At 47.5% G+C, this 27,566-nt stretch overlaps 2 protein-coding genes across 4 annotated transcripts in view; one reads left to right on the forward strand and one right to left on the reverse strand.

Moving 5' to 3' along the window:
- INSYN2A (inhibitory synaptic factor 2A) overlaps positions 1-14,968 on the forward strand; it is a 57,240-nt gene extending 42,272 nt beyond the window's left edge. For both annotated transcript variants that reach the window (XM_067024327.1, XM_059053857.2), the window contains exon 4: positions 14,696-14,968. In XM_067024327.1, the coding sequence (XP_066880428.1) occupies positions 14,696-14,876 (181 nt within the window). In that variant the 3' untranslated portion in view covers positions 14,877-14,968. The remainder of the gene's footprint in view (positions 1-14,695) is intronic.
- The window catches only part of DOCK1 (dedicator of cytokinesis 1), a 504,544-nt gene that overhangs the window by 291,429 nt on the left and 185,549 nt on the right, over positions 1-27,566 (reverse strand). For both annotated transcript variants that reach the window (XM_067024326.1, XM_059053852.2), the window contains exons 26-27: positions 26,106-26,233; positions 24,204-24,299 (exon numbers count right to left, since the gene is read on the reverse strand). In XM_067024326.1, coding sequence (XP_066880427.1) covers positions 24,204-24,299; positions 26,106-26,233 — 224 coding nt within the window. The remainder of the gene's footprint in view (positions 1-24,203; positions 24,300-26,105; positions 26,234-27,566) is intronic.

The following is a 27,566-nucleotide window of genomic DNA, read 5'->3' on the forward strand; positions in this document are numbered from 1 at the left end:
ATATAAGCCCTTCGGAGGGTATAGACCAAAGGCTGCAAACCACACTGTACGTGCTAGGAATGCCACAGAAACACCCGACGTGCAGTTTATCTCCTGGGGAATCACCAAGGTTGTGGCACTTATGTCCCTTGGGGCATAAGCCCCTGTCTAGAGCCCTATGGCCGCTCTTCCTGTTTTTCAATTTGAAGTGCGTTTAGATTACTCACATTGACAGGAATACAGCAGAAACTTTCAACAAGCAAAAAGCATGTCAGGCTTTTGGCAATAATTTAGGATTTTAAGACACGGTCATCACCTTCAGGGAGGTTACTGTCTTTTTTTTTTCTTTTTGGAAATGTAATTTTCATAAGCAAAAGATGAGAGCAGTAAGAGATGTTATGATTTCGTTCATTTTTTTAAAATTAAGCCTGAGGAACAATTTTACTTGATTTGCCAAATTATCAACAACAGCAAAAAAGCTGCACAGTTTTATATCTAAAACTGTATAAAGGAACCCCAATCTCCACAAAAAAACACCTTCTAAAGAGATCTTCAAAGGTGCCACCCTCCTATCGAGAAGGTGGACACAGGGAGAGGGTGTCAATGTCTTAACAATGTGGCCAAAAGCCTGAGTGCACACCGTCGCGGGTCCACCACATCTCCGGTCCAGACGGAGCATCCCAGGCTGGGCCCCAGGTTCTTCACAAGTAGAGTTGGGTCACCTGGTGACTGGTGTGGTTGCAGCAGAAGAAACCACGGGGTAGACACGAGCTCCGGTACCACCGTAGCAAAAGCTCCATCCTGCAGAGGTTCTCAACCCAGGGAGACTTTGCCTCCCAGGGCACATTTGGCAAAGAGTGGAGGGGGCTGCTTTCAGCTGTCACAACTGGAGAGGTGCTACCGCATCTATTAGGTAGAGGCCAGGGACGCTGCTAACATCCTATCATGCCTAGGGCAGCCCTCCACGACAGAGAGTCAGCCCGTCCAAACTGTCAATTGTGCCAAGACCGAGAAAGCCTGCCTTGCAGGAACCACGGCCTGGTTACAATCTAGTAAAAGGCACACAAACTGCTTAGGCCTCCTGGCTACCCAGAGGGACCCGGGTCCCCTGCAGCAGCCCTGGCCCAGCAGGCCAAGATGCCTGACTGCTCTCCACTATTAACCAGGAGGTGAAGATCAAGAGCGCGGGCAGGAAGCGTCAAGCACTCCAAATACAAACTTCTCAGAGAAGTCTGGTCAGTGGGCATCTTTTGACTACACCCGTATATTACGGGAAACAGTTCTGAATCAACAGTGAAGGGACGTAAGTGACAAAATAAAACGCTTTCAGAGAAAAAAAATGCTTTCACCGAACCAGTCAATTAGGGAAAGAAATGAAGAGAGAGCTGAGAGCTCCTGGCATAAATATCCTCACCATTTAGCTTTTGCTACTCTGGGAGCTACGACTCCTCCAGTCTCCAGTGCTGCAGAGTCAAAGTGAACACAGATTTTTCCAAAGAAGTTGTGAGGAGTGAGCTTTGGTGATGTAAACCCGCTGAACATTTGGTCGGTGACGGAAAGAAGAATTTATTAGGACGCGCTCTCCAGTGTACATTGAAGTAATTTACAAAAATTTAGCTCTAAATCCAGAAGTAACTTACATTAAAAAAACAAAGTGATGTTAAGAGTGATTTAACAGTCTGTGAAGGACAGGAACTCGCCTTGAGTGGTTACTGTTTAGACACGGCTCGCTCACCCAGCGATCTGCGTGAATCCCAGTACGCAGGCCACTGGCCCATTTATCGTGAGAACTGGGAGTTCCAGCACCACAAGAAGTGACAAAACGTAGTAAGACTCACGCACCAGGTAGAGGAATTGAGTCACTGCGACCACTGGCCTCATCTTCTGCAAACTGGGGAAATGCGTGTCTCTTCACAGAGACCTTGTCATCAGAGATGTGGCTGCAGGGACTGTGCATCTTCAGGAACTGTGGACAGTGGGGGCCTCTACAGCCATGCCCCCCTACAGTAAGGAAGCCCCCGCTCTAAGTGAACAAACAGAGCGTCCCGCGAGAGGCGGTACCAGAGAAGAAGTGGAGTTTGGGATCGCTCTTTCGGGAAAGTGTTTTAAAATCCCCCCATCAGAGTGATAAACACCAACAAAAATTTCCCAACACTCCAACGTCTGCTGTAAAGAGCAGTTACTCGCAAGGCTTAATAGTAACATTTCAGCTGGACTCCTACTGTGCCAAAAAGCAGTCTTCCTGCTATGAATTCACACAGAGGTCTCTATATCATTACCAAGTCGATCATGTATATTCGTCAAGTTCTGTTTCCCAGCTTTCCTATCACTTTATATAGGATATCATTTAAAATTATAACTGTTGAAACTTAACAGTTACTCTTGACATTGGTAATTGACATTAGCAAGAGTTTTCTGGGCGCTACAGATAGGAGGAGAGAAAGCTCACTTCTGGTTTACTAATTGGAACCCCAGTCAGAAGAGAAATCATAAACGTAAGCATGCTATTTGAATTTGCATCATACAATTGTCTTACAATGTACATGGTTTTAAGTTATGCCAAACTTTCGAGGTGAGGCCCAGATGTCTTCTGTGCCCATGGTCACCCCCACTGGACTTCCAAGGTATCTGCCATGAGCCACACCCATTTTCCTGAGGCAGAACACCGTCTTGTGACAGAACCTGACTTCGGGGTCCTTCTGGACGTCGATTTGCCCCTCCCTCTGTCACACTCAGTACTTTGTAGCACGCTCCTCTGTCCAGAACATCTAACCCACAGAAATAATTCTCTCTTGCCTCCAGTATATCTCACTGGTTTATGTAATCACATCGTTTCAATGGTCAGTGCAAATGGCATAAACAGATCCAAACCCAGCATGCCCTCGGTGAGCACACAGCTGGAGAAGTGAGGACAGAGGGTCAGGGGTCAACAACAGAGGAGCCCGTCTGCCAGGAGCATCCGGCCCCGCGTGGGCGGTAGTTCCATCACGGGGGGGCACGATGGCGGTGGCTAATCCAGCACCTCGGTGCAGGGAGCTTTTATAATCCCATCAGAAAAGCAAAGACTGGTACGAGAGAGTGGCGGCTGGCAGTTGTTGATACCTCCAGATAGGGAATTTCCCTTGGGGTTCCCTTTTGCCAAGAAAGAATGGGGAGTGTAGAGCAAGGGAGAATTCACCCAGATGATTTCTCAGTGTACAGTCAGCCCTGTGATTCAATCCTCCACTGTCAAATGCTTCATGAAGGAAAGAGCTTTCTTTGATAGAAGAAAGCATTCAGAACACAACAGGCCTTGGGCAGAAGAAATCACCTGTCCAGGTGACCCTGTGGCGGATCAGACGGGCAGCCAGAACATCCCAGGGGTGAGCCAGAGGGAGTGTCCGAGTTGCAAAGGCTTTATTTATGATTTAAGTGCATCTCTTTTCGCGGAGGACGTTGCAACACATCCTCCATCGATTCCTTCAAACACCTCTGGAGAGACGAGATCCCATCGGAAGGGGATAAGTGCAAGCTCTGCACCCAGGCTCTCAGGTACCAGGGCCTGCACCCTAGACTTCAGGAATGTTCTAAGAGTCCCTGTACCACCACCTCCGCCACTCTTCTGGGTCTTTCCCGGAGGATGCCCGCAGCACCTCAGAACTGAATAGGCCGAAGGAGTTTCAAAATAAAGACATTTTAAAATGCCAAAGGCCTGTGGCTGTCCCAGAGCCTGGGCGACCACGAGGGGCCATCAGAGCTGCCAGTTTCCACATGCTGTCATTTGTCACACCTGTTTGCCAGCAGGCAGAGAGCCCTGGAGGTCAATGAATTTGATCCCACCCATCTTGCATATTTACACACTGCTTTTCACCCAAAACCCAAGTACCCTCTCCGAGTGGTGTAAGAATCCACCACGTTGCCAGTAACACCTGGCCTAGGGACATGCAAAGGGGACCGTGTCCAAGACGCGGCTGGCTGTGGTTCAGGCAAAGCAACGTGGCAGAGTATGTGGCAATACATACTTCTCTGTAAAAAAAATAAGTCTGTCATGGAAAAAAAAAATATCAAAGGGACAAAAGACCTTGAAGCAATTTCATGGAAAAAGGGCCTCCAGGACCACAAACAAGAAGTTGTGAGAATCAGCCTGCCTGGGACTGATGCTCAGACAGGGGGCGCCCCAGAGGTTAGGGCTGAGCTGCCATTCTCTGTCTTTGGAGGGGTGTCCATTAGATCTCCAAGTCCTGCATGATTGAAGGAAGGGATCAGGTAGGTCCTTTCTAGCTCTGAAATCCCGTGAGTCAGTGATCTACAATTACGAAAGGAATGGATCTGAGAACTTGCGAAGAAAAGTCTACGTGGAGATAAAAGTTTGGGCATTCACAGGGCATTTCTCAACCAAATAACGTCCATTCCCGTATTGGCAAATCGATTTACAAAGAGCCGAAACAACCATCGTTGGGCAGTGGATTGCCCTGCTTCCTAGACACTGAAACCCAAGCATCAAAAGTGATATCTTCCATCACTGGGAATTTGGAGGTGGTTGACCTGGCTAGAGTTTTTGTTTCCTAAAATGACACTCTTTCCATTTTGATCTGGACCAACTTTGAAATTCTAATTTAAGACCATCTCAGCATGAAACAAGATAACAAGAGGTACAAGTTTTAGTTTCCTGTAGTAAAACTTTTCTGGCTTATCTTCCATATTTCCTGTCAAAAGAGGCTGTAAGTATTTCAGAAAATGTTTGAAGGATAAAGTACTAATATAATCTTTGCTCACAAGCAGTTGAAATCCCTTGTTTCCACCCTATCTCAGCAGGTCTCTTGTCAGACTGATCTGATGAGTCATGCTAACTGATGATTCATCCTTTGTTCAGATTTTGTTTCAAAAAGGAACAATGCAACATACCATTTCCCTGCTTTACTGAAGTGGTTAATTCGTAAAATAATACCACAACAAAATGGCTTGAATTCAAATTTGTGCATTTTTAGGAGGATAGCCTGTGCTAACCTCAGTTCAAAGGCTTTGGGGAATGAAAGAGAGCTTTGAAAAATAATGATCGTGATGATTCAGCCTAATTAAGTAGAATCTTTACCAGAATTTAAATCTTCCTGTAAAGTATTAGAATTCCTACCATTAGTTCTAAGTCCTAAAACACCTGTCCCCTTCAGGAGGACACTGCCCGTGCACCTGCGTCCTTTCTGTATCATCAGGGCCACCCACAGCCAGCCTCAAGGGACACTAAGAATTACACAGTGAATCCGTGAGTGGACTTGGCCCCTGAAGGGAAGGGAGCACTGCCCGTCTGCCTGTCCCTTTGTTCTCAACACCCCAGAGGGAGGGAGTTTGCAGGATGCCCTGTTGTCTATGTTGTACTTTCATCTTTTGAGAGGATCCATGGATGGTCAAGGATAGACAAAATTTCAAACAACTGTTTTGATACAGTACCCGAGCCCCTTCCCTCTGGTGCGTCTGTGCATTTCCTCAGCAAGCATTTGTCATGGAACTCCTAGGAGACGAGGGGAATGGTCCCACACACCAGGAGGCGGGAGGAATTGGTGATCTGGCCGAAGACAGGCCCATAGAACCCCTACCGTAAGACCCTGTAACAACAGAGTGATTAACAACAGGGAACCTTCTGTACCGAAGGTGTGAGCCACAGACACAGTGAAGAAAGGCAGAGGACAGGGAGATGAAGGCACCTAGGGTGTGTTCTACCTGGGGACAGCCGACGCAGAGGAGAGAGGACCATCTTGGAGGGGTGCCATATCGGGGAGGGTTTAGATGTGTTCTGTAGAACGCCTCCCCCACCCCCCAGGCTAGAGGGCTGGAAACAACCAGAAGGATTAGGGGAGAAACAGCCAGAGGATTTCCAAGGATGAAAGGGGATGCCTTGCTGCCGGCACAGGAGCATGTAGCTTTACAGCAGCCGGGGAACTTGCCAGTGCATCGAAATCTTTAACTGTTTATCCAGGAAGCTCCCAAATTCTGCAAGGTCCTTTCCAAAATGATTGGAGGGTTTCAGGAAAGACGAGAATAATACCCTGATATTATGAGATGGAACAAGGAGTTCACAGAATTAATGGTTTGCATTTTCTCAAATCATCAATAGAAATTCACTGCATCACCAATAAGAACACAAAATAGAAGGCTGCAAAGATTCCAGACAGCAATGTGCATGGAAATGGCACTGATTCCAGAGTATTTGCACAAAAGGAGCTGCAATCAGCACAGCCACCAGAACTGGACGCCTCGAAACTAATGAAGTCTTATTGTTAAGAGAGGTAATTGCATTTGTATGCAGAACCGGGGCCAGGCCTAGCCTGTCCAGAGCCCACTTGGAGTGGAATCTTTGCTGCCTTTGTCATTTAGTGATTATCTTAGTGGAAGTGGCCTTTGCAGGCCTGCTTTCGATCATCACCACTTGAGCATATTAAGTTCTTTACCAGCATGAACTGATGTGGAGGAAATTAGCTTTTGTCTAATACTTCGTGCTCTGTTCCCAGTATTTACAGTGACTGATGAGGCGGGAGGAAGAAGACAGAAAGGATTTCCTTGGATAATACTTTAGGTGATGTTATTCTTACGTAAGGAAGTATGTTTTAATAAAGTAAATTAGACGTTAGAAAAAAAAAATGACTTAACAGACCTCAAAATTCTCCTTGAAAATTCCCCAAACCAATAATCCAAGTTTTGTCTATTCCATTAGAATTATAAAAATATACTTTCTTTTTCCCCAATATGTAAGAATCAGGTTTTAGTCATCTTCAGTGACCTTTTACTAACCTTTAGGATCAAAAGTTCTATGTGTAACTGATTACAGCTGTAAAAGTGAAAACTGATTACTCATCTCAACATATTCTTTGTAAAGCAATTAGTTAAAAATTATTTAGCAGAGAAAGGTGAATCATACTGATAGCCCTCCTCTTAAGACCCTCAAAAGTCAAAATGAATGAGGTAGTAAAACCTATGTCCAAAACAGTGTGAAGGAGTTACACTGTCAGTCAGTGTCCTGAGCAAATCGGCGTAATTCACTTTTAGACAACCATGTAGATTTCTCTACGAGCTAGATACAGCATCCAGTCCTTACCTGAGTGCCCTAAGTTAGCATGTAAAATTCCCTGGGGACTCAATGACAAAAGAAACCACCTAGGGTTTGCTGCAGTCACTCAGCTGACTCTTCTCCCCCATCAGCCGCCTTGAAGGAACTGATCCCACAGACAACACATCCCTGGAGGGGTGGTAGGGAACCCGGGGGTTTAGACAGGTCACCAGTGACACCATAAGACACGCACAACAACAACAACAACAACAAAAAAGGGGGCTTCCCCGGTGGCGCAGCGGTTGAGAGTCCGCCTGCCGACGCGGGGGACGCGGGTTCGAGCCCCGGTCCGGGAAGATCCCACATGCCGCGGAGCGGCTGGGCCCGTGAGCCGTGGCCGCTGAGCCTGCGCGTCCGGAGCCTGTGCTCCGCAGCGGGAGAGGCCACAACAGTGAGAGGCCCGCGTACCGCAAAAAAGAAAAAAAAAAAAAAAAAGACATGCACAAGAAGCTAATGGTTTTCTGGCATACGCACTGAGAACTGTCACTGTCCCACATCCCCTCTCTCTCTACTCACGTCAGAACAGGGGAAGCTCCTGAGAGCGTCAGCAACTCAGCGTTCTGCGCTGGTGGCTCAGAGGGGCCGGATGGCTCTGCACTTTAGCTCAAGCACGGTGACCCCAAGTCATTCCTCTCTGGGCAACAGATTGTCCATCCTCAAGATGAGAACAGAAGACAAGGTCATGGCCAAGATCTCAGCCGACCCGACTCAGGTCACCTGGCTGGGTGTAGCAGCCCTGGCACCCGAAGGACCCGCGACAAACAGTTTTGGAGAGTCCCGTGTTTTCTCCTTTAACTGCAGTTACAGTGTACTTCCTGGTCAAAGATTAAAAAGAATAATTGTGTGCTCTTTGTTGAGGCCAGGGACAGCAGTGAATTGGCAGTCCACATTTAATAATTATCCATCCCTTCTAAATATAGTGTGTGATCTTGACGGCTGGCTAGAAGTGGGACATCAGATATGCTTAATACACACGTGACACCCCTGTTAGTGATCTGGTCCCTTTCTTACTCGATAAATTATTATGGTTGGAGGTTACAAACAGCACCTGAGTCTTTCTGCCTCGACCTCTCTGTGGCGCAAAACTATAGGAGGCTCAGACGCAGTTCCCTGATCCCTGTGCATCTGGCCAGCCCTCAGATTTGGGCACTGAGATGAAGCCCGGGTGCCAGACCTCTCTCTGTATTCCAGAGGAGTCACAGGTGAGAAAGACACCAAGGATGGAGCTTCAGTCAAGCATAAAAGGAAGGACTGTCCTCCTGCATGGTCAGGCTACATACCACGACGTATTCAGAAAGGTCACTGTGTCTATAACTTTGGGTACTTTGGAATATAATTTACAGCTAGGCTAACTGGCTAATGTTTTACTTTTTATAACCATAACCGTAATTTCCTTGCCATAGGCCATCACGAAAAGGGGACAGATCTTATAGTTCAGGTATTAGTATTACTGAATACGCATCTATTTCTGGTATTTTAAATCTTACAGCGACTCTGTAAACTTTGATTATGCACCTACTGTGTGAAAGAGTGACGGGAGAAGGATTCAGAGTTACGATGAATCATTTCTATGTTCAAGTTATTAATATTGGAAACTACTGGAACAAGCTCCATAGGTATATAACATACGGACACATCTGGTGTACATGTGTTCATTTTGATGAATAAGTTATAATGAGAAACCAGAGCAACAGCATTCTGCTGAGGCTGGAAGTGAGGGGATTCGGGTTCAGTTCATCCGTTTATTTCAGTTCAGTAAACAACGAGGTCACGTGCTGAGTCCGTCACTGTATTAAAGGCATCACAGATGCAGTTGAATTCAACATGTCTATCCCTCGATGCGTTTCACAGACCTGAGAAAAAGTAGCTCTGATCCAACATGGGCCAGAAGTGCTCTGAAAAAAAATGTGCAGAGACCCTGAGCAGTGTGGACCAGAGGAGTCTGGACAGGACGGAGGGGCGGGTACATGCGGTCAGTCTAGAAAATCCACGGAAGGAAGAAGCAACAAGTGCCCTCGGTTTAAAGGATGAGTGGAAATGTGTCAAGGAGTTTCAGGTTTTCCTAAGGGGACTCTGGTACTTGGAAAACATGCTAGGGCAGGAGAGAGATGGAGAGAGGAAGCACCGGATGGCCGTTTCCGTGGCCAGAGTGAAAACTGCCTAAGTTCTCTGGGGGCAGAGGAAGGCGCTGGAGATTGCTGAGGGCGGCTGCGTGGTACCCAGCTGATGGAAGCAGGCGGGAAGGGCGAGTCCAGCTAGATGCCAAGGTGCCCGGCATGGCAGCTGAGTTTGGGAAGGCAGGGCAGCAGGCTGGGGAAACGATCTGATTCTGGACATGCCGGACGGTTGGGGCCCCTCAGTAGTCACACGGAGATGCGTCCGGGGGAGTATGGTGGCTATTTTGGGTCCTGGTTCTCCCAATGCTTAAAGGCACAGCCCGGACCACATATGTAAACCGAGGCTGAGAAGGAAAGAAAAAGACGTGTGCCTGGTTCACCAGGCTTGCAAGGGAGACACAACCCAGCCTGTTACTTGGAGCCTGACTTTCAGCTTCTTCTGAACAACACTGTGTCATCCCAGGCGCTGATGTGAAGCCAGCCGGACATAAAGCCCTGCGTTTTGAGGACACTGTGAGAGCCATGGCACGCCCCGGAGAGCTGGCTGCCCTGCAGTTGCCTGAGTTTCCCTGCAGGCGTGGTGGCTCCATGGAGCCCCCTGGCGGTGGGCGTGCACCTCACTGTCATCTCTCAGCCCCGGAAGCTCAGGTCCCTGGAGGTGGGATGATGGATCCACGGTGGCAGAGCCACACCGAGCACCGGGGACCCTGCGATCTGATTCAAAGAAACTTAGAAACGGAGGCCTCCGCTCTGCAGCCCACCGAGTCCCCGCCAACACTGTCAGGGTTGGAGAAAGCAGAGATTTCGGCATTTCTTCCAGGCCAGAAAACACACAAGTGCCTGGGAGCCGAACTCACCTGCTTTTAACTCTTCACTGCTACGCCCAGGGGACTGGAGAAAGGAACGTTCTAAATCCGTTTCCCCTTCAATTAACTCAAGGAGCTGGCGAGAGCTTGCTAGGGAAACTGTGGCAGGGCCCGCGTATTTATAGGAGCAGCAGACAAGCAGAGCATCCGCTGGAGACGCGGGGACCACGCTCCTCTGCAAAATCGCACGACGTCGTGGGGAGAAGTGTTACTACAAAGCCCAGCAGAGACGCCGGGAAGCAAATAAAGCTGGTGCCAGCTGACAGAGCAGCCTGAAGTTCAGAGCAGATTTTTATTTCTTTGGAAATGTACAGAGTAATAATTCTGTGAGCAAAGTCCCTACACATAGAACTTCTATTTTCAAGAGAAAAAGACTAACCAAAAACTGCAGTCTGCAGCCCGTGGCTTTAATCCTTCATCACCGTGAGCGATGTAGATGTGGCCAATGGCTTTCGGTGGGACGCCTGGCAGCAGGGCTTCAGTTACCACAGAGCTCTCAACACAAGCGTTTTGTTGGATGGACGCAGGCAGGGGAAGGAGAGATATAAAACGTAAATAGTGATAGCTCCCGGGGATTTATATCTTGTAAACAGCCCCAGCAGCCCTGGGGCCGTTCTGGATCACCCAGCGCAGTCTGCAGTCTGCGCTGTACCTCAGGCACTGAAGGGGAGAACAGCCAGCTTAGCAGAGGCTGGCCTGGCTCCAGTCCCCTCACACTCAGGCTCGGACTCTCTAGAGTCAGGACTTTTTCCAGGCTGCTTATCCTCAGAGGTGCAAGTGTTCCCGCATGATGCGTGTGTCCCCTCGACGGTGCACTACAAACACCAGATCTGGCCTGCAGGAGGCAGGCGGTACCACCAGCAGCCTCCAGCCCCGTGTGCGGCCGGACCTCGAGACCCTGCACATTGCAGGAAGCTGTGCCAAGCCCCAGCCAAGTCCTAAGAGATGAGGACAAGGTCTAGAGGCCAGACTTGGAATACACACACAGGAGGAGACACGGCGGGGGGGGGGGTGGGGGGGGGGTGGGGGGGGTGGGGGGGTGGCAGGCTCCAAACAGATCCTGGTGTGTGTTTTATGACAAAAGTTTCAGCATCTTCTTCGATTAAGTTCTGAGAGAAGGGAGCCGGGCCAGATTCCACCGGGAGTGGGTCCAACAGCGCTGCCTGGGGGAGAAGCCCTGTTTACCAGCAGTGAGGAGGGGGCTCGCTGTGGGGGAAGAGCAAGGGGGCACAGCCAACATCGCCGACCAAGACAGAGCAGCCCAGGGCAACGGGGACGAAAGCCAGGACTTGTCTTTTACGGCTCATGCGTTAATTCTGTAAGTATTACGTAGGCAACTGTCGCGATTCAGGCCGTGCTGTAGGTGCTGGGTGCAGAGACGGGACAATAGTCACCCCGCCGCCGCAGCTGCATTCGGGGGACGGAGGCAAAATGATACGGAGACAAATGCCATCATCTGTAGTGAGTGCCAAGAAGGAAGAAAGGAGCGGAGTGGGGGAGCTTTCAGAAGGTGCTAGAGAGTAAGGAGGTCATGTGGGCCTGGGGACAGAGGGGCAAGGAGTGGCCAGGACACGTGCTCCAGACAGGGGAGAAAGCGACAGCCCTAAAGACGGTGACGGTGCCCACATGCACCGTCTGCCGGGCAGCTGCAGCCAACCCCCGCCAACACGCCCCCGTGTCCCTCCGATCAGTGCGGAAGCCCAAATCGAGGGCCATCGCTTCTCCACGAGGCAGCACCCACCCCCCTTCCCCCACTCCCAGGCCCTATCTGGACAGCTCGCTGTGTTAAACAGGGAGGGGCTCTGGGCACAGAGTCCAAGTGCCCTAGACTGTCCACCGCTGGCTTCTGTCCAAGTCCTCTTTGCGGACCAGGGCAGCAGGTGCTGCTTTATTCTGGCCATTTGGCTGCTAAGACTGAAGGGACCTTTGCTCTGTGTCAGCTAGAGTCGGCCAGACTATTAACCTCCGGACACTGCCCTCTCCAGCCAGCTGTCTGCTTCAGATTGAGCCCGGTGACTCCCTTTCTCCTCCCTAAAGGAGAAAAGTCCCCCAGTGGAAAGCACTGGACAGAGCCACGTTATTCCTACCTGAGAGCAGGACACAGCACTCCCTGGTACCCGGACATCACCCGACAAGCAGGTGCACTGCAACTTGGGGTTACAGACCGGGAGGGAGGTGCAGGGCTCAAGGTCACCCCATTGCAGGCATCTCCCAGCGGGCACTCACGGCCACTCACATTCCCTCCACCCTCCACGAAGAAACCAGCTCCCGGTGGCAGCTTCTCAGCCGTGGGGGAGTGCAGACAGGAATCAACTGACAGATGAAGTCGAGTCATTTTGTTAACAGGAACTCGGATTAGATTACTCTGTGATCACAGCGGTGGCTCTGCGTGTGATAAACTGGTTAATAATGGGATTCCCAATGTAGGAGCTTAATGGGAATTCAATCATTACAGGTACCCAGCATTGTACTGTTAGCCCAGGAAACGCTAGCCCCCACCCTCTGATCTAATAACACAAAACCTATCCGGGCCTATTGAGATGGTTATGATCTGGAGAGCATGCTTTCAATACTAACCAAGCACCTTGACAAAATTACTCTTCTGTACCTAAAACACCATATTGGATGCTATACTATCTCACAGACTCTCAATGGCAAGGTTCTTGTTTTCTTTGTTAAACGCCCAAGTTGAAGAATTCTTCAATAGGTATTTCTTAATCATTGTTAGCTCTTGTCCCCATTACACAATCAGTGATCAACAAATGATAAGGAGGAAATAGTATCTGAACTGCATCTTACAGTTTAGGAAACTCTTTCTTTCAGGAGAGAGGGAGTGGGGAGGCTCCTTACCACTTTTCAGTACGATACCAGGACAGTAATTATGATACCCCTTCAAGTGAAGGAAACCGAACCTTGAAGAGGTTAAAGGGATTTATCTGAGCTCCCACTCACCCCCCCTCCCGGCTCCGCAGCATCAGATGAAAAAGCCAGGATGGAAATCCCTGTTCTTCCCACTGAAACAGTAACTGAGGCTCGCGTTTCACAAAGGCAGCACGTCCCGAGATTTGCACTTTTCACAACTGTCCCCAAGAGGAATCATGACTACATTATCCCCGGTTCTAGATTAGCAAGTCATGAGCTCAAGGGGTTTTATTCGACTTCCTATCAACTGCAGCATAACTCAAAGAGGCCCTTTGAAATGAGGGGGGGGGGAATCATTTTTGTTTGGGGAACAGGGGGAGAACTAGCCATAAACTTCTCTGACAATATTTTTAATTTTTTCACTAATACAGTCTTTGATGATAACAAAAATGGAACAGTGGATTTAAAGCATAAAACGGTCCATTAGGTGGGTCTTGAACTTGTTTTTAGAACTCCGGATAATACAGCTTTGCTGTTTTTGTCTTTTCAAAATGTCAAAATGTAGCTAGGATTAATGGTTCTCTAAATCAATAGGATATCATGTTTGTAAATGGTTTACGGTTTCGCTGGATATGAAAATGTTCTGAGCTCACGCATTATCATCACTGCTGAGCCTTTAGTGAAATCTACCGACGCTTCGACTGGCATCCAGCGTAGAAATGGAAGAAGCACCAAGTGGACGTCTCCGGAGGCCTGGCGTGATGCAGCACCCAGGTTCAAATTCTAGGGGTACAGGCAAGGGAACCAAAAGGGAGGCGAGGCCCATTGCCCCTGGGCTGATCACAGAAGACTGACACTGCAGCAGGGGGTTCCTATCCAAAGTTAGGGGGGTCAACGGTGGTCCTTTCCAAAGCCATGGACGGATGGGAGGACCCTAGGCCAACTGCAGCATTCTCAGGAGAAACTTCATACGACACAAGATACACTTAAGAAAACCAGCTTTAACCCTGTCGTTCTAACACAAACCCTATCACTACTGGTACATATCCTTCCCCATGGCTACATGTTGGCACATGATGGCTTCAGCCACGTAATTACAGTTTTGTTATCTTCACCGAACACTATCTACCTTTGTGGCTGGAAAACTATCTTTGCGAGCAACTGAGTGATACTCAATGGCGTTGACTTGATGAAACACACTCTTTTCCCCAATGTCGGATATTTGGGCTCTTACCAGTTTTTCAGGCAGATGAGATTTTGCAAAGGAGACCAGAAACCAAGGTCACTTCATTTTACAACTGTTTCAGGTGAGATAAATGGTTTTCTCTGACCCTGTGAAAAGTTGCACAGAGCTTCCAAATACCTGGTGTACGTACACTAAGATGACCCCTGAACGCCCCTATCTTTGGTTACCTCTCTGTCCCATGAAGCACATGTGTGCAGTCTATGGACAAGCAAAAGGGTTACTCACATGTCACATTTCTCACTTCAACAAACACAGTCTATGCTTTCACACCAACTGTGTACATTAATAAAACTTCAAAAGTTGGCAATGAATGCAAATAAGTTATTTTTCAAAGAAAACGAAACTTTATGAGACAGTTCCCAGTGACCGCGCACTAAAACACATTATAGCCGACTGCTTAATACTGAACCGTCAAACGGCATTAGAAACGTCATCTGAATGATCATTAATTACCCTCCTGGGATGGCACCACATTCTGCTGTCTCTAAGGGAGCTCTTTATATAGGAAAGACCAAGCTCTAAATTCTTCCCTCTCTTTTCTTTCTAGTGTGGAGCTAGATTTTAAGCAGCAAGAAGACAAACTCCAGCCAGTTCTGAGGAAACTCCATCCTTTCGAGGAAACTCAGGTCGCACACTCGCCTTACTCTCAGGAGACTTACTCAACTCCCAAGCAAAAACCCAAAACTGAATCTAAAAAGCACGGACGATGGAAACTCTGGTTCCTTTAAAACTCATGGTGTTTGGAGTCTAAAGGCCGTCTTTAAAACCCACTGGAGTTCAAAGTAAATCCTTTTCCAAAATGAACAGGACGGAGTGAACGGTGGCTGACTCGGACGCCATCAGCTCTCACCCTGCTCACCAAAAAGGCCTTTGCAACAGATCAACTCACAGAAGCGAAGTAGTACATGTCACACCTTGCCAGCTGTTCTTTGCAGTTCGTGGATGTGGGATGTAAAACCGGAAACGGAACTTAACATAGTCAAAGACGATTAAGGAAAACTTCTATGCCCGCACCCCAGATCAGCAAGGATTACATTATCGACCTGCAGAACGGCAGGCTGTCACTCTGTAACACAGCTAAAACTCATAATTATTTTCAAGCCTTTATTATTTTTTTTAATACTGAGAAGAAAAAGTAGCCCTTACATTTGCAAAGGACTTCATTTTTATGTTTAATTTTGCAAATAGGCGGGGGGCGAGTGCAATTTTCAGCACCTCAAATTCCGGAGAAAGCACAATTTTTTTCAAGTGGTCGGAGACCATGAATAATCTCTAAAATGTGACTATAATGTGTATTTGCCTCATGTGCTGTAGCGCTAAGCCAAGTGACATCTCAGCGTCACACTGACACCTCAAATTCAGCGTTTGCTTCAACTCCAGACCGGTGACATGCTAACTGCTCATCCTCCAAATGCCCAGCAGCCAGGAGTCCCCCAAAGTCAGGACATGCCTTTAATCACTGCAACTTGACAGGGTCAGAGCTATCGGACACTAAGCTTCCATAGATCTCATTTTTAATCTTTTGGTACCCAAAGGCCAAATGATAAATCCTGGCAAGAATTTGAAAACACACGTAGAGATACACAGCGGATAATACAGTCACCAAGAAATCACAGGCGTTCTCTGCCGCAGGCAAGTGTTTCTGTGGATCAATCTCTGAGACACCGTTCATCACGAAAGCTCAGCCAGACATTTTATACAGTTCGTTATGCTTTGTAACAACTGTAGAGGATCTGACCATCTCAAAGAGAAACCGCGCGCTTAGTTTAGCTGCTACCACACCAAACCAACTAACGTCACCTACATTCAACCTATTAGTGAGTTGTACTAAATGACATACCTAGGGGAAAGCTGTGAATCAAATGTTTTTAGGTCTTTTTTAAAGAAATCATGACACTTCGAGTTCTCTTTTGATTACACCTTGCAATATAAATCTTAGTTCCTTTATTTTTTCACTCATTCCTTTGCACCTTTGCAAGTATCTTTTTATAGAAATCAAAAGCCCCTAGAGTCTATTAAGGACTCTTGTCTCTCAAGTTTTGGCTTTTCACAGTAGGAAGTAGGGATCTAGACTAAATCTAGGGATTTAGACTTTCTTTGGTTCAACTTTAATTTTGAGTCGTCTGTGAATGTACAGGGAAACCGAGTCTTCTGGTCTCTGTCCAACCGTTTCTTATCTCATCTCGTGCTCACACGCACACCTCATTGAGCAGATGTCAGTAAGGTGGTCGGCCTTAGTGAAAGGATCTACCTGCGTTTCTCAGATTGGAGCTATTTCTTGCCACGCATCTTCCTCCTGACTCAATAGCAAATCTATTTTCGTTCTAAGTGTTTTGATTCTAGGAAGACCTTAGTGGACTTGAAAAAAAGTGACAGGAGTATCTCATGTAAGCATTCTTTGGGGGTTACTCAAGCTATATCACAGATGTGTGCTTTAATTAAAAGAAAACCACGCATCTTTTGTGGACACGACACATGAGGATACAAATCCTTGAATATCAGTTAACAGAATTGAGAAATATTGTTGTGCAAGAGGAAGGCTAAGTTGATCCTGTACCATGAAGGAAGTGCAATTGTTTCACGTAGAGATAAAATTTAAAAAAATGTGTTTCATGTATTTTCTACTGTTTTTAACTAAAGTTATAAAAAATGTTTGCAACAAGCTATCTCTCCTTGTGTTTTCAGAATCCCGACTATCTCAGTGAATTGAAATAAGGGTGTTAGCAGCTCTCTGCTTAGTACCATAATTCCATCTAAACAACAGGACATCTAGTAAACAAAGTAACATCACTGTTTGAAAGCAGTATACACAAAAAAAAAAAAAAGTTAGTATTTTCAGAATCAAAAAGGAAACTGAAGATAAACAAATTCCTATTTAAAAATGAAACTGTCTTCAGAATAGAAAAAATATATATTTTCAAACTCATTTCATCGTTTAACTGCAATGTGTCCTAACAGATGATGACTCTCCTCTTAGAAAGGTTTAAGTAAAATCTTTGATACAAAACCAAGGTAAAAAGTACCGTGTTCCCTCATATGTAGATGTACACATGGCATTACGTATAGAGATTAAATTATTATACTTGTCACTAAGTTCTTTATTAATTTTTAAATAAAAAAAAATCAAAGGTCATGTTTTGTGTGGCTATTCATCTTATGTCGCGGTTTCAATAATTTGGGAAAAAAGAAGTAATCTGAGGAAATAATAATAAAGGACAGATGCTCGGGCTGAAGAGAACTCCATCGGGTCTTTGGGAGAGGAGAAGGGGCGCGTGGGGCGCTGGCCTGGTCCGGCTGGGGAGGGGGCGGGGCTGAAATCCAGCTCAGACTCAGTTGACCAGACCACGCACCCTAGCACGGGCATCAGCTGCCAGGAGGACAGGATGGCTTTTAAGGGCAAAGGGCACCTGGCAGCAGGGTCTGGCTGAGGTCTAATTTTTGAAGAACCTCCGGGGACAACTAAACTCATCGGTGCTTCCAGGGCAAATCCTGCCATGGCCACCCCGGAGACAGGTTCTCTCTAGATCATCCATCAAGCAGGTCTGCAGCCCCAGGGCGTCGGCCACCTCCTTCCTTTCTTCTTCCCTCCCCGGGGTGGGGGACCAGCGCCCCAGTGGGACTGAGCACCCTGCCTCTCCCACGGAGACCAGCCCAAGCCCACCTCCTCTCCCAAGGGAGAGGGCCCCCTAGAAACTTAGGAGGGGAGAGGCCACCGCCCCCTTCCCTGGGCTCTGCAATAGCAGAGTCCACTCGCAAGGTGCGGGAGCGAAGGATGGGGCCGAGATGGACGGCTCCTACTACCTCACGAGTTCCTCTGGGGAAAGACGTGGGTGAGTGCAGCTCAGGTACAGGATAGAGAGGAAGAGCCAATGCCCGGAGCCCTGGGGGAAAAACTCCAAGGCACACTCTACAGTCCCCTGTGAGCCGAATACTGGCGCGGCCTCAGAGGTCCTCTCTTGTCGCTAACTGGATCCAACGAAGGGCATTCTGTCACCCAGGTGCCCACCAGTCGTTCTGAAAGTGTGCGACTAGCCTCCATGGAGAGGTCCCAGGCCTCTGCATCTGGTCCTTCGATCTCAGACTCTCTCCCCAAGCAGAGTAAAACTGGGGAGAAAATCAAGGTGTGGGGAAACCTTGCTATCCTGGAAAGGGCACATGAAGTTGGCAGAAGTTTCCCGCATCCTGTGAGGTTGCCAAGGTGTCCACTGCCATGGAGACCTGAGGTGTAGCAGAGATGACACCATCATTCATGGACCCACCCCAGGCCGACTCCGATCTCAAACAGCAGCAACGAGCACGCCTTGCAGAGCCATCCTCCTTGGGGACCATCGCAGGCAAGGCAGACACACAATCCTCAACTCCGACTCAGAAGACACACCATTAAATTCAAGTGCTGGCTTTGTGCTCCTTATTGAAGACAGCAAGGACAAAATACAAGAAACGGGCCATGAACTCCTCCATTCCACCCTGTCTGTGAGGGCACAACACGTTTACAAAGCCCACCACGGCTGGAATGATTCTTTGGGAGCATTTTTATCAGCTAATAAAATTTGACGTGACTAGTAAGGAAGACAGAGTCACTGGTGCAGTGTCACCTAAAGATAACAGCAGCTGCCTCAACACTGGTATATCTCCTTTCATCTAGAAAAGCTCTACCACTGACACATTTGGCATGGGATAAGTGTGCAACCAACTTATTTACCGGAAGAGAAGAACCGTATGATTCAGAAATAATGCCCTGTTTTGTGAACTAGGGATAACTCATTGTGCCATGATGCACAGCACACGTTTTGGCAGATGAGAAGGTCACATGCAAGCAGCATAATGCCTTTGAAGGAGCCCAATAATTAATTTAAGATATGGTTTGGGATGAATATGCAAGAATTGCATATTCATATTTTACCCAGGTAATGATATGGTTTTCATTTCCTCTGCAGTAAATCCATAGTCAGTGACCAACCTTGAAAAAATACTACGGCCACAGAAACATGTGGAAGGCAGGAAACATTGCTATACCGATACTATATGGAAATGAATTCATAAAGTCATCACAACTCACATGTGTACCTGTGATAGGATGATTTTCTGGAAGTCAGATGTTTTCTAAAGCAGGTTTATTAACAAACATACAAATTAGAGACACTTTTTGCAACACTCGTAGAGAAAAACCAGATACCGTCCACTTGAAACTTTTATAATGCATTGCTTTCTTCTGCAAGGCAAGATTAAGAATAGCATTTTGTTAAAAGCACATTCATACGTAAAGTCCGTTAGAATAAATATCGCAAAACGAATGTTCATGCATGGGGAAATAACATCTTTTTTTTTTTTTTTTTTGCGCTACGCGGGCCTCTCACTGCCGTGGCCTCTCCCGTCGCGGAGCACAGGCTCTGGACGCGCAGGCTCAGCGGCCGCGGCTCATGGGCCCAGCCGCTCCGCGGCACGTGGGATCCTCCCGGACCGGGGCACGAACCTGCGTCCCCCCCATCGGCAGGCGGACTCTCAACCACTGCGCCACCAGGGAAGCCCGGGAAATAACATCTCTGTGTAAATATCTGGTGATGAGTCTTGGTAAAAGGGAGTCTTTTACAGTATCTTTTAAATGAAGAAGTAGGTCAGGTCATTATAAATCACGCAGAGGCTCAAAGAAAACAGTGGACTTTCACTAGCAGCATCTCTTCCCCGCCAATGGTGCCGCTGTCACGATGAAACACACCACACCCATCTACGTCCCCTACAGCTGGTGTTCAGAGTAGAAACAAAAGAACTTCCATCACTTAAGTCTACGGAATCAGGAGGTCTGGTGGTCACAAGAACAAGTGGAGAATGCAGGAAGAATGTTTCCCTTTCCTAAGCCTACTTCAGGGGATTTTCCAAGGGAGCCTTTCTTTTGAAGAAGGCCACATTTTCATTTTCGTGAATTAGTAATTTTCAGTCTTCTGGTGTGTATCCAGGCCACAGGAAAATCTTTACAAGTACTTCTCACTCAATTACATTTTTAAAGGACCCATTAACAGAATGTAAATCTGATTATTTGAAAGAGGCAGCAGAGGCTAATATCACAAGAGAAGGAAGGGTCACCTGTACTACTCATCCTGTCTGCTCTCAACCCAGCTTTGTTTACAGCACTTACTCCAGCAAAGACACAGGCATGTGTGTGTTAGGGGGCAGGGGGGGGGTCAAGGGAGGGGGTAACCATGTCACCTGCCCACCAGACAAGAGCACCTAAGCCACCATGGCCCCCTGCTCAGAGCCGTACACAATGACCAAGAAGGTACCCGACGCTGATGGCCTAGAAATCTTTTCAGAGAAGAAGAGAAAAATAAAATCTGAAATCAGACAATGTAAAGCTCAGCACCTCACTCAATTATTCTACAGCAGTAGACGATCCTGGAATAAAGATAAAATGGCGTCTTAATTCTGTGGCAAGGTTACTGCAAGGCTCCTGTGTTAGGGCCTGCTGTAGGCGTCCACACAATCTACAGTCCTTCACTTTTGCCAAATGGAGTTTTATTTGTTAAAAAAAACTGTAATACTTAGGATCATGGCATATTTTTATCCTCTGCCTGAGAGGCATTCCAAGGGCCCATTTCAAATATAAAGTGGAAAAGTATAAAAGGAACTAAAACAAATGATATATGACCAACTGCATGGTGTTTGTAAGGTACCATAGATACAGTCAAAAGAAGACGCTTATACAGTACATCACAGCTTAGCCAATGGCGTGCGAAGCTCCCCACTTCTCAATTCCATATATAAACAGATGGGGAAACTGTCAGGCCACACCTGGTCCCCAACGAATAACTTGTTTTTTTTGATGGAAAGAGAGGTCACGCTTCTATTACTGTTGACAATATCATGAAATAAATCATTAAGTGAAGCACAGCTATTCAAAACCTTTTTAATCACTTAAATTGTTAAAGTCCACTTTCAGCGATTATTTAGAGTTTGTGAGCGGATTCACAGTTACACCATTCCCATTCCACTGATGCAAGAAAGAGGAGCCCACACATAAGGACTGGAATCTCTGTGGTCTAACGGAATGTTACAGCTAAGCCCAAACAGGCCTATAAACCATTTTCTGCTTTTTTCCACTCTAAAAGGGACCCTGATGAAGTTTTTTGGCCACCTTGTCAGGGGTATTTTTTTCCCCAGATCTTCCTCTCATCTAAGTTCACGGAGCCACAACGGTGACGTTAAGAAGCCAATGCATGAATCTGCATGGGAGCCCGTGGGGAGAGCAAGGCTGAGCTCACCAAGCAGGGCGACATTTCAGTCCCACTGCTCTGTGGACGCCACAACGGGGACTCGTGGGGCCTCGACGACTGAAAGCGTCTCTGAACATCTCCAACTGGAAACGGAGAACGTCCTTCCTGAAAACATCTTAATGCTGTTATCACTCATTAGATAATTATAGTATATTCAGTTGCTTTTTTTGTTTGTCTTTTGTTGAGATTCCTTCCCTGACGGCCTAGTTCATTTTAGGAAGGAATTTCTGGGCTCCTTGTATACACATTAGAGATCCTGGCATTGGGAGGAGTTCGCTTAGGACCTCAATCCCATTCCTGCTTCTGGAGACTTCTGCTGGAGAAGGACAGGGTGGTGGGGTGATGTGCCTGGATGTAGGCAGCTTGCTCTAGTGCCCCGTGGCCCCCGCCACCTATGCAGTAGGAGCAGGGCCACGGCTAGGCAAGACTGAGCCTGGGTCCTCACTTCACGCCCCCTTGGTAAAGGTGCAAGGGCTCTTCCCAGGCGCCCCTAAGGGTTCCTTAGGACACATGGCTTCCTCCAAGCCCTTCAGGAAAGGGGCAACCGATCCGTGGTCTGGCCCGTCTTCCTCCAGGACATCCTGACGTTTGGTCCACGAAAATGACCGAAGGTGGCAAAGAGCAAAAGGTGCTTATTTTCCTGGGTGGCTGCCTCACTAACTACGACGCAGAACGAGGAGGCATTCTGTGTCCTCCTCTGGACCTCCCGGACCACCACTGAGATCAGCGTCATCATGAGTCTCAGCCTTACAGAAGAGACTCCGAGGAAAGCCAGCTCTGGCGCCAAGCCCGGGCTCCCCACAAGCGCCGCCACGCTCGCCGTGGCTCTGGGACCGTTTCCCACCTCTCTGCAAGGCATTTCCGCAGGGGCCTGTGCACGATGAAGGGGACGGTTAAGTGAGGATCCTCCCTTCATTGTACGGTGCCCAGCACGTCCACAAGTGCTCGGTGACGAGCAGCTGTTACTTTGGCCACTATTATCACTATGTCTGAGATATGAGAAATTTCCCAAAGGCATCCGGGACCACACGGTCTGAGAGAAGTCCCCATGCCCCATTCTAGATCCTCTGATTGAGCTGCGAGCACGTCCTACAATCTTGCCCCAGGCTCAGGTCCCATCCAAACGGTTATGGGCTTCCTCCCTGCCCTCCTCTCCCCAGTTCAACTGCTGGCCAGTGTGGGCTTATAACCCAAGAGAGCCCACCCCTAACCAGAGACAGAAGCATCGCATCAGTTCGCTGGCCTCCACGTCGGCCACCTCCTCCACCTGCCCACTGTGAGTACCCAATACGTTCACTGTGACTCCATGACAGCCAGAACGTCACCTCAGCCCCTCCGCTCCAGCCTGTTCCAACGGGGGTCTTAGCCGAATGACACCGAACCTGGCTCAACTTTAAGCCACATTCATTCTTTCTACTCAAAGCCCTCTTGAGTTCCACAACGAGAGAGTGTCCCAGGGGTACCCAGGGCACAACCCCAAGAAGACAGGAACACCGGACCCCGGGGGTGCCCCTGGCATCACCCCAATTCTTCCTCCATGGGGCTCAGCCTCCACCCACGTATACAAAAGCATTTCCAGATTACAGAAAAGAGTCGTTACGATGAAGAGCATGAAGAGGCAAATGAGGTTACAGAATAATGGAAAAGTCCACTGCAAGTAACACCAATTTACAAGGAAATATTTTATTCCCTGATTTATACACGTTATAATCCAAACCTAAAAAAGATATACCTTAAAAAGGAAAATCTGCACATAACATGTGCTGAAACTCTGAGACATAAACCAGACGATTTTACTGGGTGGAAACACACAAAGGCAGCAGTTATTCTCCGGTGAGTCACCCCAAACCACAGGCCGCATCCTTTACCGTGATGCAGCCACAGAGACCAACACAAGCCCAGTGCTCCGGTCTTGCTTTGCTGTCTGACGGAGAGCGACGGGTCACCGTACTTGATCCACTCCCAGGCTACGCAGGTAGAACTGAAATCACCCAAGGAAGCCCGATGTGCCTAGCCTGACTGCCAGCGAAGACTCCAACTGGATTTTCTGTTCTGTGATTCGGAAAGCTATTTTTTTGAAATGCGATCCACCAAACTCAGTTATACGGTAACATGTACTAGAAATGAAAGAAATCAAATGGGACCTACAAGTGCATCTTTTGCCCACGAAACCATATTTGAGAATAAGGATGGTGAGGAGGAGAGTGGCAAACTCTGGAAAAAAAATCACCATAACATGAAAATGCTCCAGTCTTGCTTTAGCAATAATCTTGCTAAATTAGTGTTAAAACTCTGAGAAAGAGAACAGATACCATTCCTTATCTCGACCATCTGAACAAGACGGACATCTACAATACTTTAGAGGAGACATGAAATAGTGAAGTCGGAGTGCCTCAATTCCTTTCTAAGGCCCTTCATAAAATTTTATTAATGGCATCTTAAATGTAAATACGTAGAAAGAAACTGCCAGAAGAAGGAGGACTTAGAAGAACATATACATCTTTTGCTAGAAGTAAGCAGTGAGAAAACTAGAAGCAAATGTCGGTTTGTTACTCTCAACTTTGCCACTTACTTATAGAATCGTGGAAATGAGTACCTCTAACCCACTAGACTGTAAACAAATGCATCCCAAGTGCTGGCTGTATTCTTGTACAACATGGTTAGTTTCAAAAGGCAGGTGGAAAAGAACCACATGGATTTTCAGGCTTGAGAGTGAATGACTTTCCCGGGAAAGATGTTCTCTCAGCCACAATGAAAACCCACAAGCGTGTGTCACCGAGCACTTACGATGAGTTCGGAATCCCGCCCCATGGAAATGACGGTGCGGTTCACTGTCCGGAGAAGCTTCTCCATGATGATCTGGACATGCCTCTGAGTTGGTCCCTGCAGGAGGACACACCAGTTGTAAATAAACCACCACCTAAGACAGTCATTAACATGCCGGTGTCCCCCACCCCACCCCCCCACCCCCCGCTGTCACTGAATCCATTTATCCTGTAAAGAGTAAATCAGTTATAACCCCTTAACGAGATGAAAAATGGCCCTTGTCAGAGGCAAAAGCCTTCACAAAGAAACCTCAAGGCGTTTTATTAATTATAGTCCATTAATGATAATGTGTTATACAATCATAGTAATTTAACTGAAGCAAACCTTAAAAAATAAAAGCAACTCTGTTTAAACAATATAGTGTTTATGATCCCTGATTAGCTCACCAATGAGTTTTCTAAAGACACTTGGCCATTTGTAAATGGAAGGCTGACAGATAACCACCACCGATGGCTCTGCATGTCAGATCCCAGTAATGCGGGAACAATCACATGGAATCGGACGCTTAAATATCACTTCAGCACACACACTACTTAAAATTCAGAGTGCCAGAGAACCTTCTATCAGTAAGAATCTGCTCCTTTATTTTGTGTGTGATGGGACTGCCGATTCTTCTTCATGAACTTTGAATGTGTTTAAATGGGCTTTCTAGATGCTTCTGCACAGGCCAGGCAGGCACTACCTCCTCTGTGAGGCTTGGCCACACAACCTCTTTACTCCCAACCTTTCATCTGATAAGAAAAGGAAAAGGCCTGGCATGGGACCCCTGGAGGCTGGCCTTTGGGTTAAGGCTTCCAACACCTTTCAAAGGCAAAGCCCGAGAAGAGCGGATGCAGCCGCCATCCCAATGAATTACTTTACCTTACCTCTTTCTTCAAGGGCAACACCCAGGCTCTGAGAGAATGAGCAGGTGCAGCAAGGAAGTGGGCAGGACAGGCGTGTGCACGTGCGCACGTGTGTGTGTGTGCATGTGCGTGTGTGTGGACTGGGGAGGTGGCAGGAGGTCACGTGGGGGAGAGCTAAAAGCAGGTCCCGCCGACTTAAAATCCTGGCCCATCTGGCCACTGCTAGAGGCAGACACACTGCTAGAGGCAGAGACAGACATGGCCCTGTACACCTGTCCAGACACATCTGGAGAACCAATGACTTTACATGTGTGTGCACACGTGTGCCCGAATGAATGTGGTGGTACAACGGGGTTGGGGAAGCATAGGGTCACATGTTTGCATACGTGCTTGCACCAGCTTTTGATTAAGACAGAAGGTCAGTGGAATAAGTATACAATTGGGAAATGCAAAAGGAAATACCATTTAAAAAAAAGAAAAAACAGCCAAGAAAGCACAGAAAAAAGCTGCCTGTAGGGGGAGGAACCCAGGAAAGGCACAGAGAACTGCTCTTCTCAAAACTCTCAGACGCTCTTAAAACAACCAACAACTATGTACATGTATAAAATAATAATATTAAATATTATCTATTTATTAAATATAAAATAATAGTTGAAAGAAAGTAGGCAATTAGCCTCCCGTTGTTTATTTCCCATTTTTAATATCAAAGCCTTTGACCTTAAATATCAAATCTAAGTCTTGGGAGTCACTCAGCTGAGAAGTCACAGGAAACAAACAGAAAAGAGTATCTTCAGTGCTGAAAAGCACACGTGGTAATATAATCATGCTTTACACATAAATAAAAAGTAATTTGAGGATGCAACTCTAGAGAGAGAAGAGGAAAGGGTAACCCTTAAAACTGAGGCCATACTTTGTTAACTGAATCAAACATGACTTGGTCCTGGGAGGCCGGGGCCCCCGGGGATGACAGGTCCACACTTGCCACAGGGTCCACAGAGGCAGCCTCGCCATTACTCACCACATCCTTCCTGTACAGAACCTCCAGGATGTTGCTGAGCAGCTGGCAGCAGGCCTCCAGATCTTCCTGTCTCTCCAGATGGTACTTGAGCTGATCCGTCATCATGGGAAGCAGGATCTCTCTGCAGTCTGCAGGGGACACCGGGTTGCCAGTCAGCAGGAGACCCACCAGGATGCAACTCTGTTTGCTAGAAGCTTGTTTTCCTAGCTTGTGACACTGCATGTTACATTTGCATACTCTGCAATGTGAAACTGACACCTGAAGGGGGTCAGACGACTTGACTGGGAGGAAATCACTTGTTTTCTTATAAAATAATTCACTCACGTGTGCACGCGTATGTGTGTGTGTCACCATGCAAATATACAACGATAATTCACAAACAAACATGTAAATACATATTCACATATATCCGATAGTATATGCATAGATACAAATGCAAACTAGCATGCTGGGGTTTTAACTAACTTTCTGTGCTGAACTGTAAATTTACTGATTTGCAACTTTAGAAGAAATACTTGTTACAACAAAAATGATTTGCATTGCAGCTCTTCTTATTATTTCCTAGGAAGACCAGAGCATGGTCCCTTCCCGCTCCCAAAGTTTCCTGTGCTTGGCCGGCTCACAGCTTTTTACTAAATTCCCCACTTAATGTTTACCCACTCAGGAACAACTTTCTGCTGGGCTCAGACACTCTGCAGGGGGCTGAGAGCGCAGGCTCTGGAGTGAGGCTGTCTGGGTTTAAATTCTGTCGGCTTCCTTGCAAGGTTTAGCTCGGGCAGAGCTAGTTACCTCTCTGAGCCTCGGTTTCCTCATCTCTAACATGGGCACAGTGGCACTAGCTACTCACAGGTTTGAGACACAATGTACTCCTGCAAGGTGAGGCATGAAAGCCTGGGCCTGGCACAGGTGAGATGCTCAGGACAGGGTACTTGCCCTTACGATGTGATACAGATACTGGTGAAGAGCCCCAGCCCCGCTCTGGTCTCCCAGACCCCTGGGCTAATGAGGGAGGGGCGGCGGGGAGCAGGTATTGACCTTGGAGGTGGAAGTTAGGGAGGTAATACATTCACCTGCTGGGAAGAGGAATCAGAATTTCCCACAAAGGGTGGGCCATCCAGGAAAAGGAACCCTATTCACAAAGTCAAGTAGACGGGAGCAGATGACATATTCACAGAGCCACACACACACAATTCAGGAGGGTGGGGAGAGGAGAAGCAGAATAAAAGACCAGACGGGCAGCTGGATTTCATCCTGAACATGATGGATGAGACAGAAAGAGGTAGAAAACTGGAAGATGCTGACAGGGAAGGGATACGATCAGATCAAAAGGCCAGAGACAGCCGCCGTGATGGCACCATGTAGGACAGTGGAGATGGGAGGCTCAATACTGGACAGTTAGCTACTGCAACACTCCAGGCAAGAAACGGTAAAGGACTGACCTCCTGCTACAGCGGCAAGTTT

Source organism: Kogia breviceps, chromosome 2 (assembly GCF_026419965.1).
Source record: "Kogia breviceps isolate mKogBre1 chromosome 2, mKogBre1 haplotype 1, whole genome shotgun sequence".
Lineage (NCBI taxonomy): Eukaryota > Metazoa > Chordata > Mammalia > Artiodactyla > Physeteridae > Kogia > Kogia breviceps.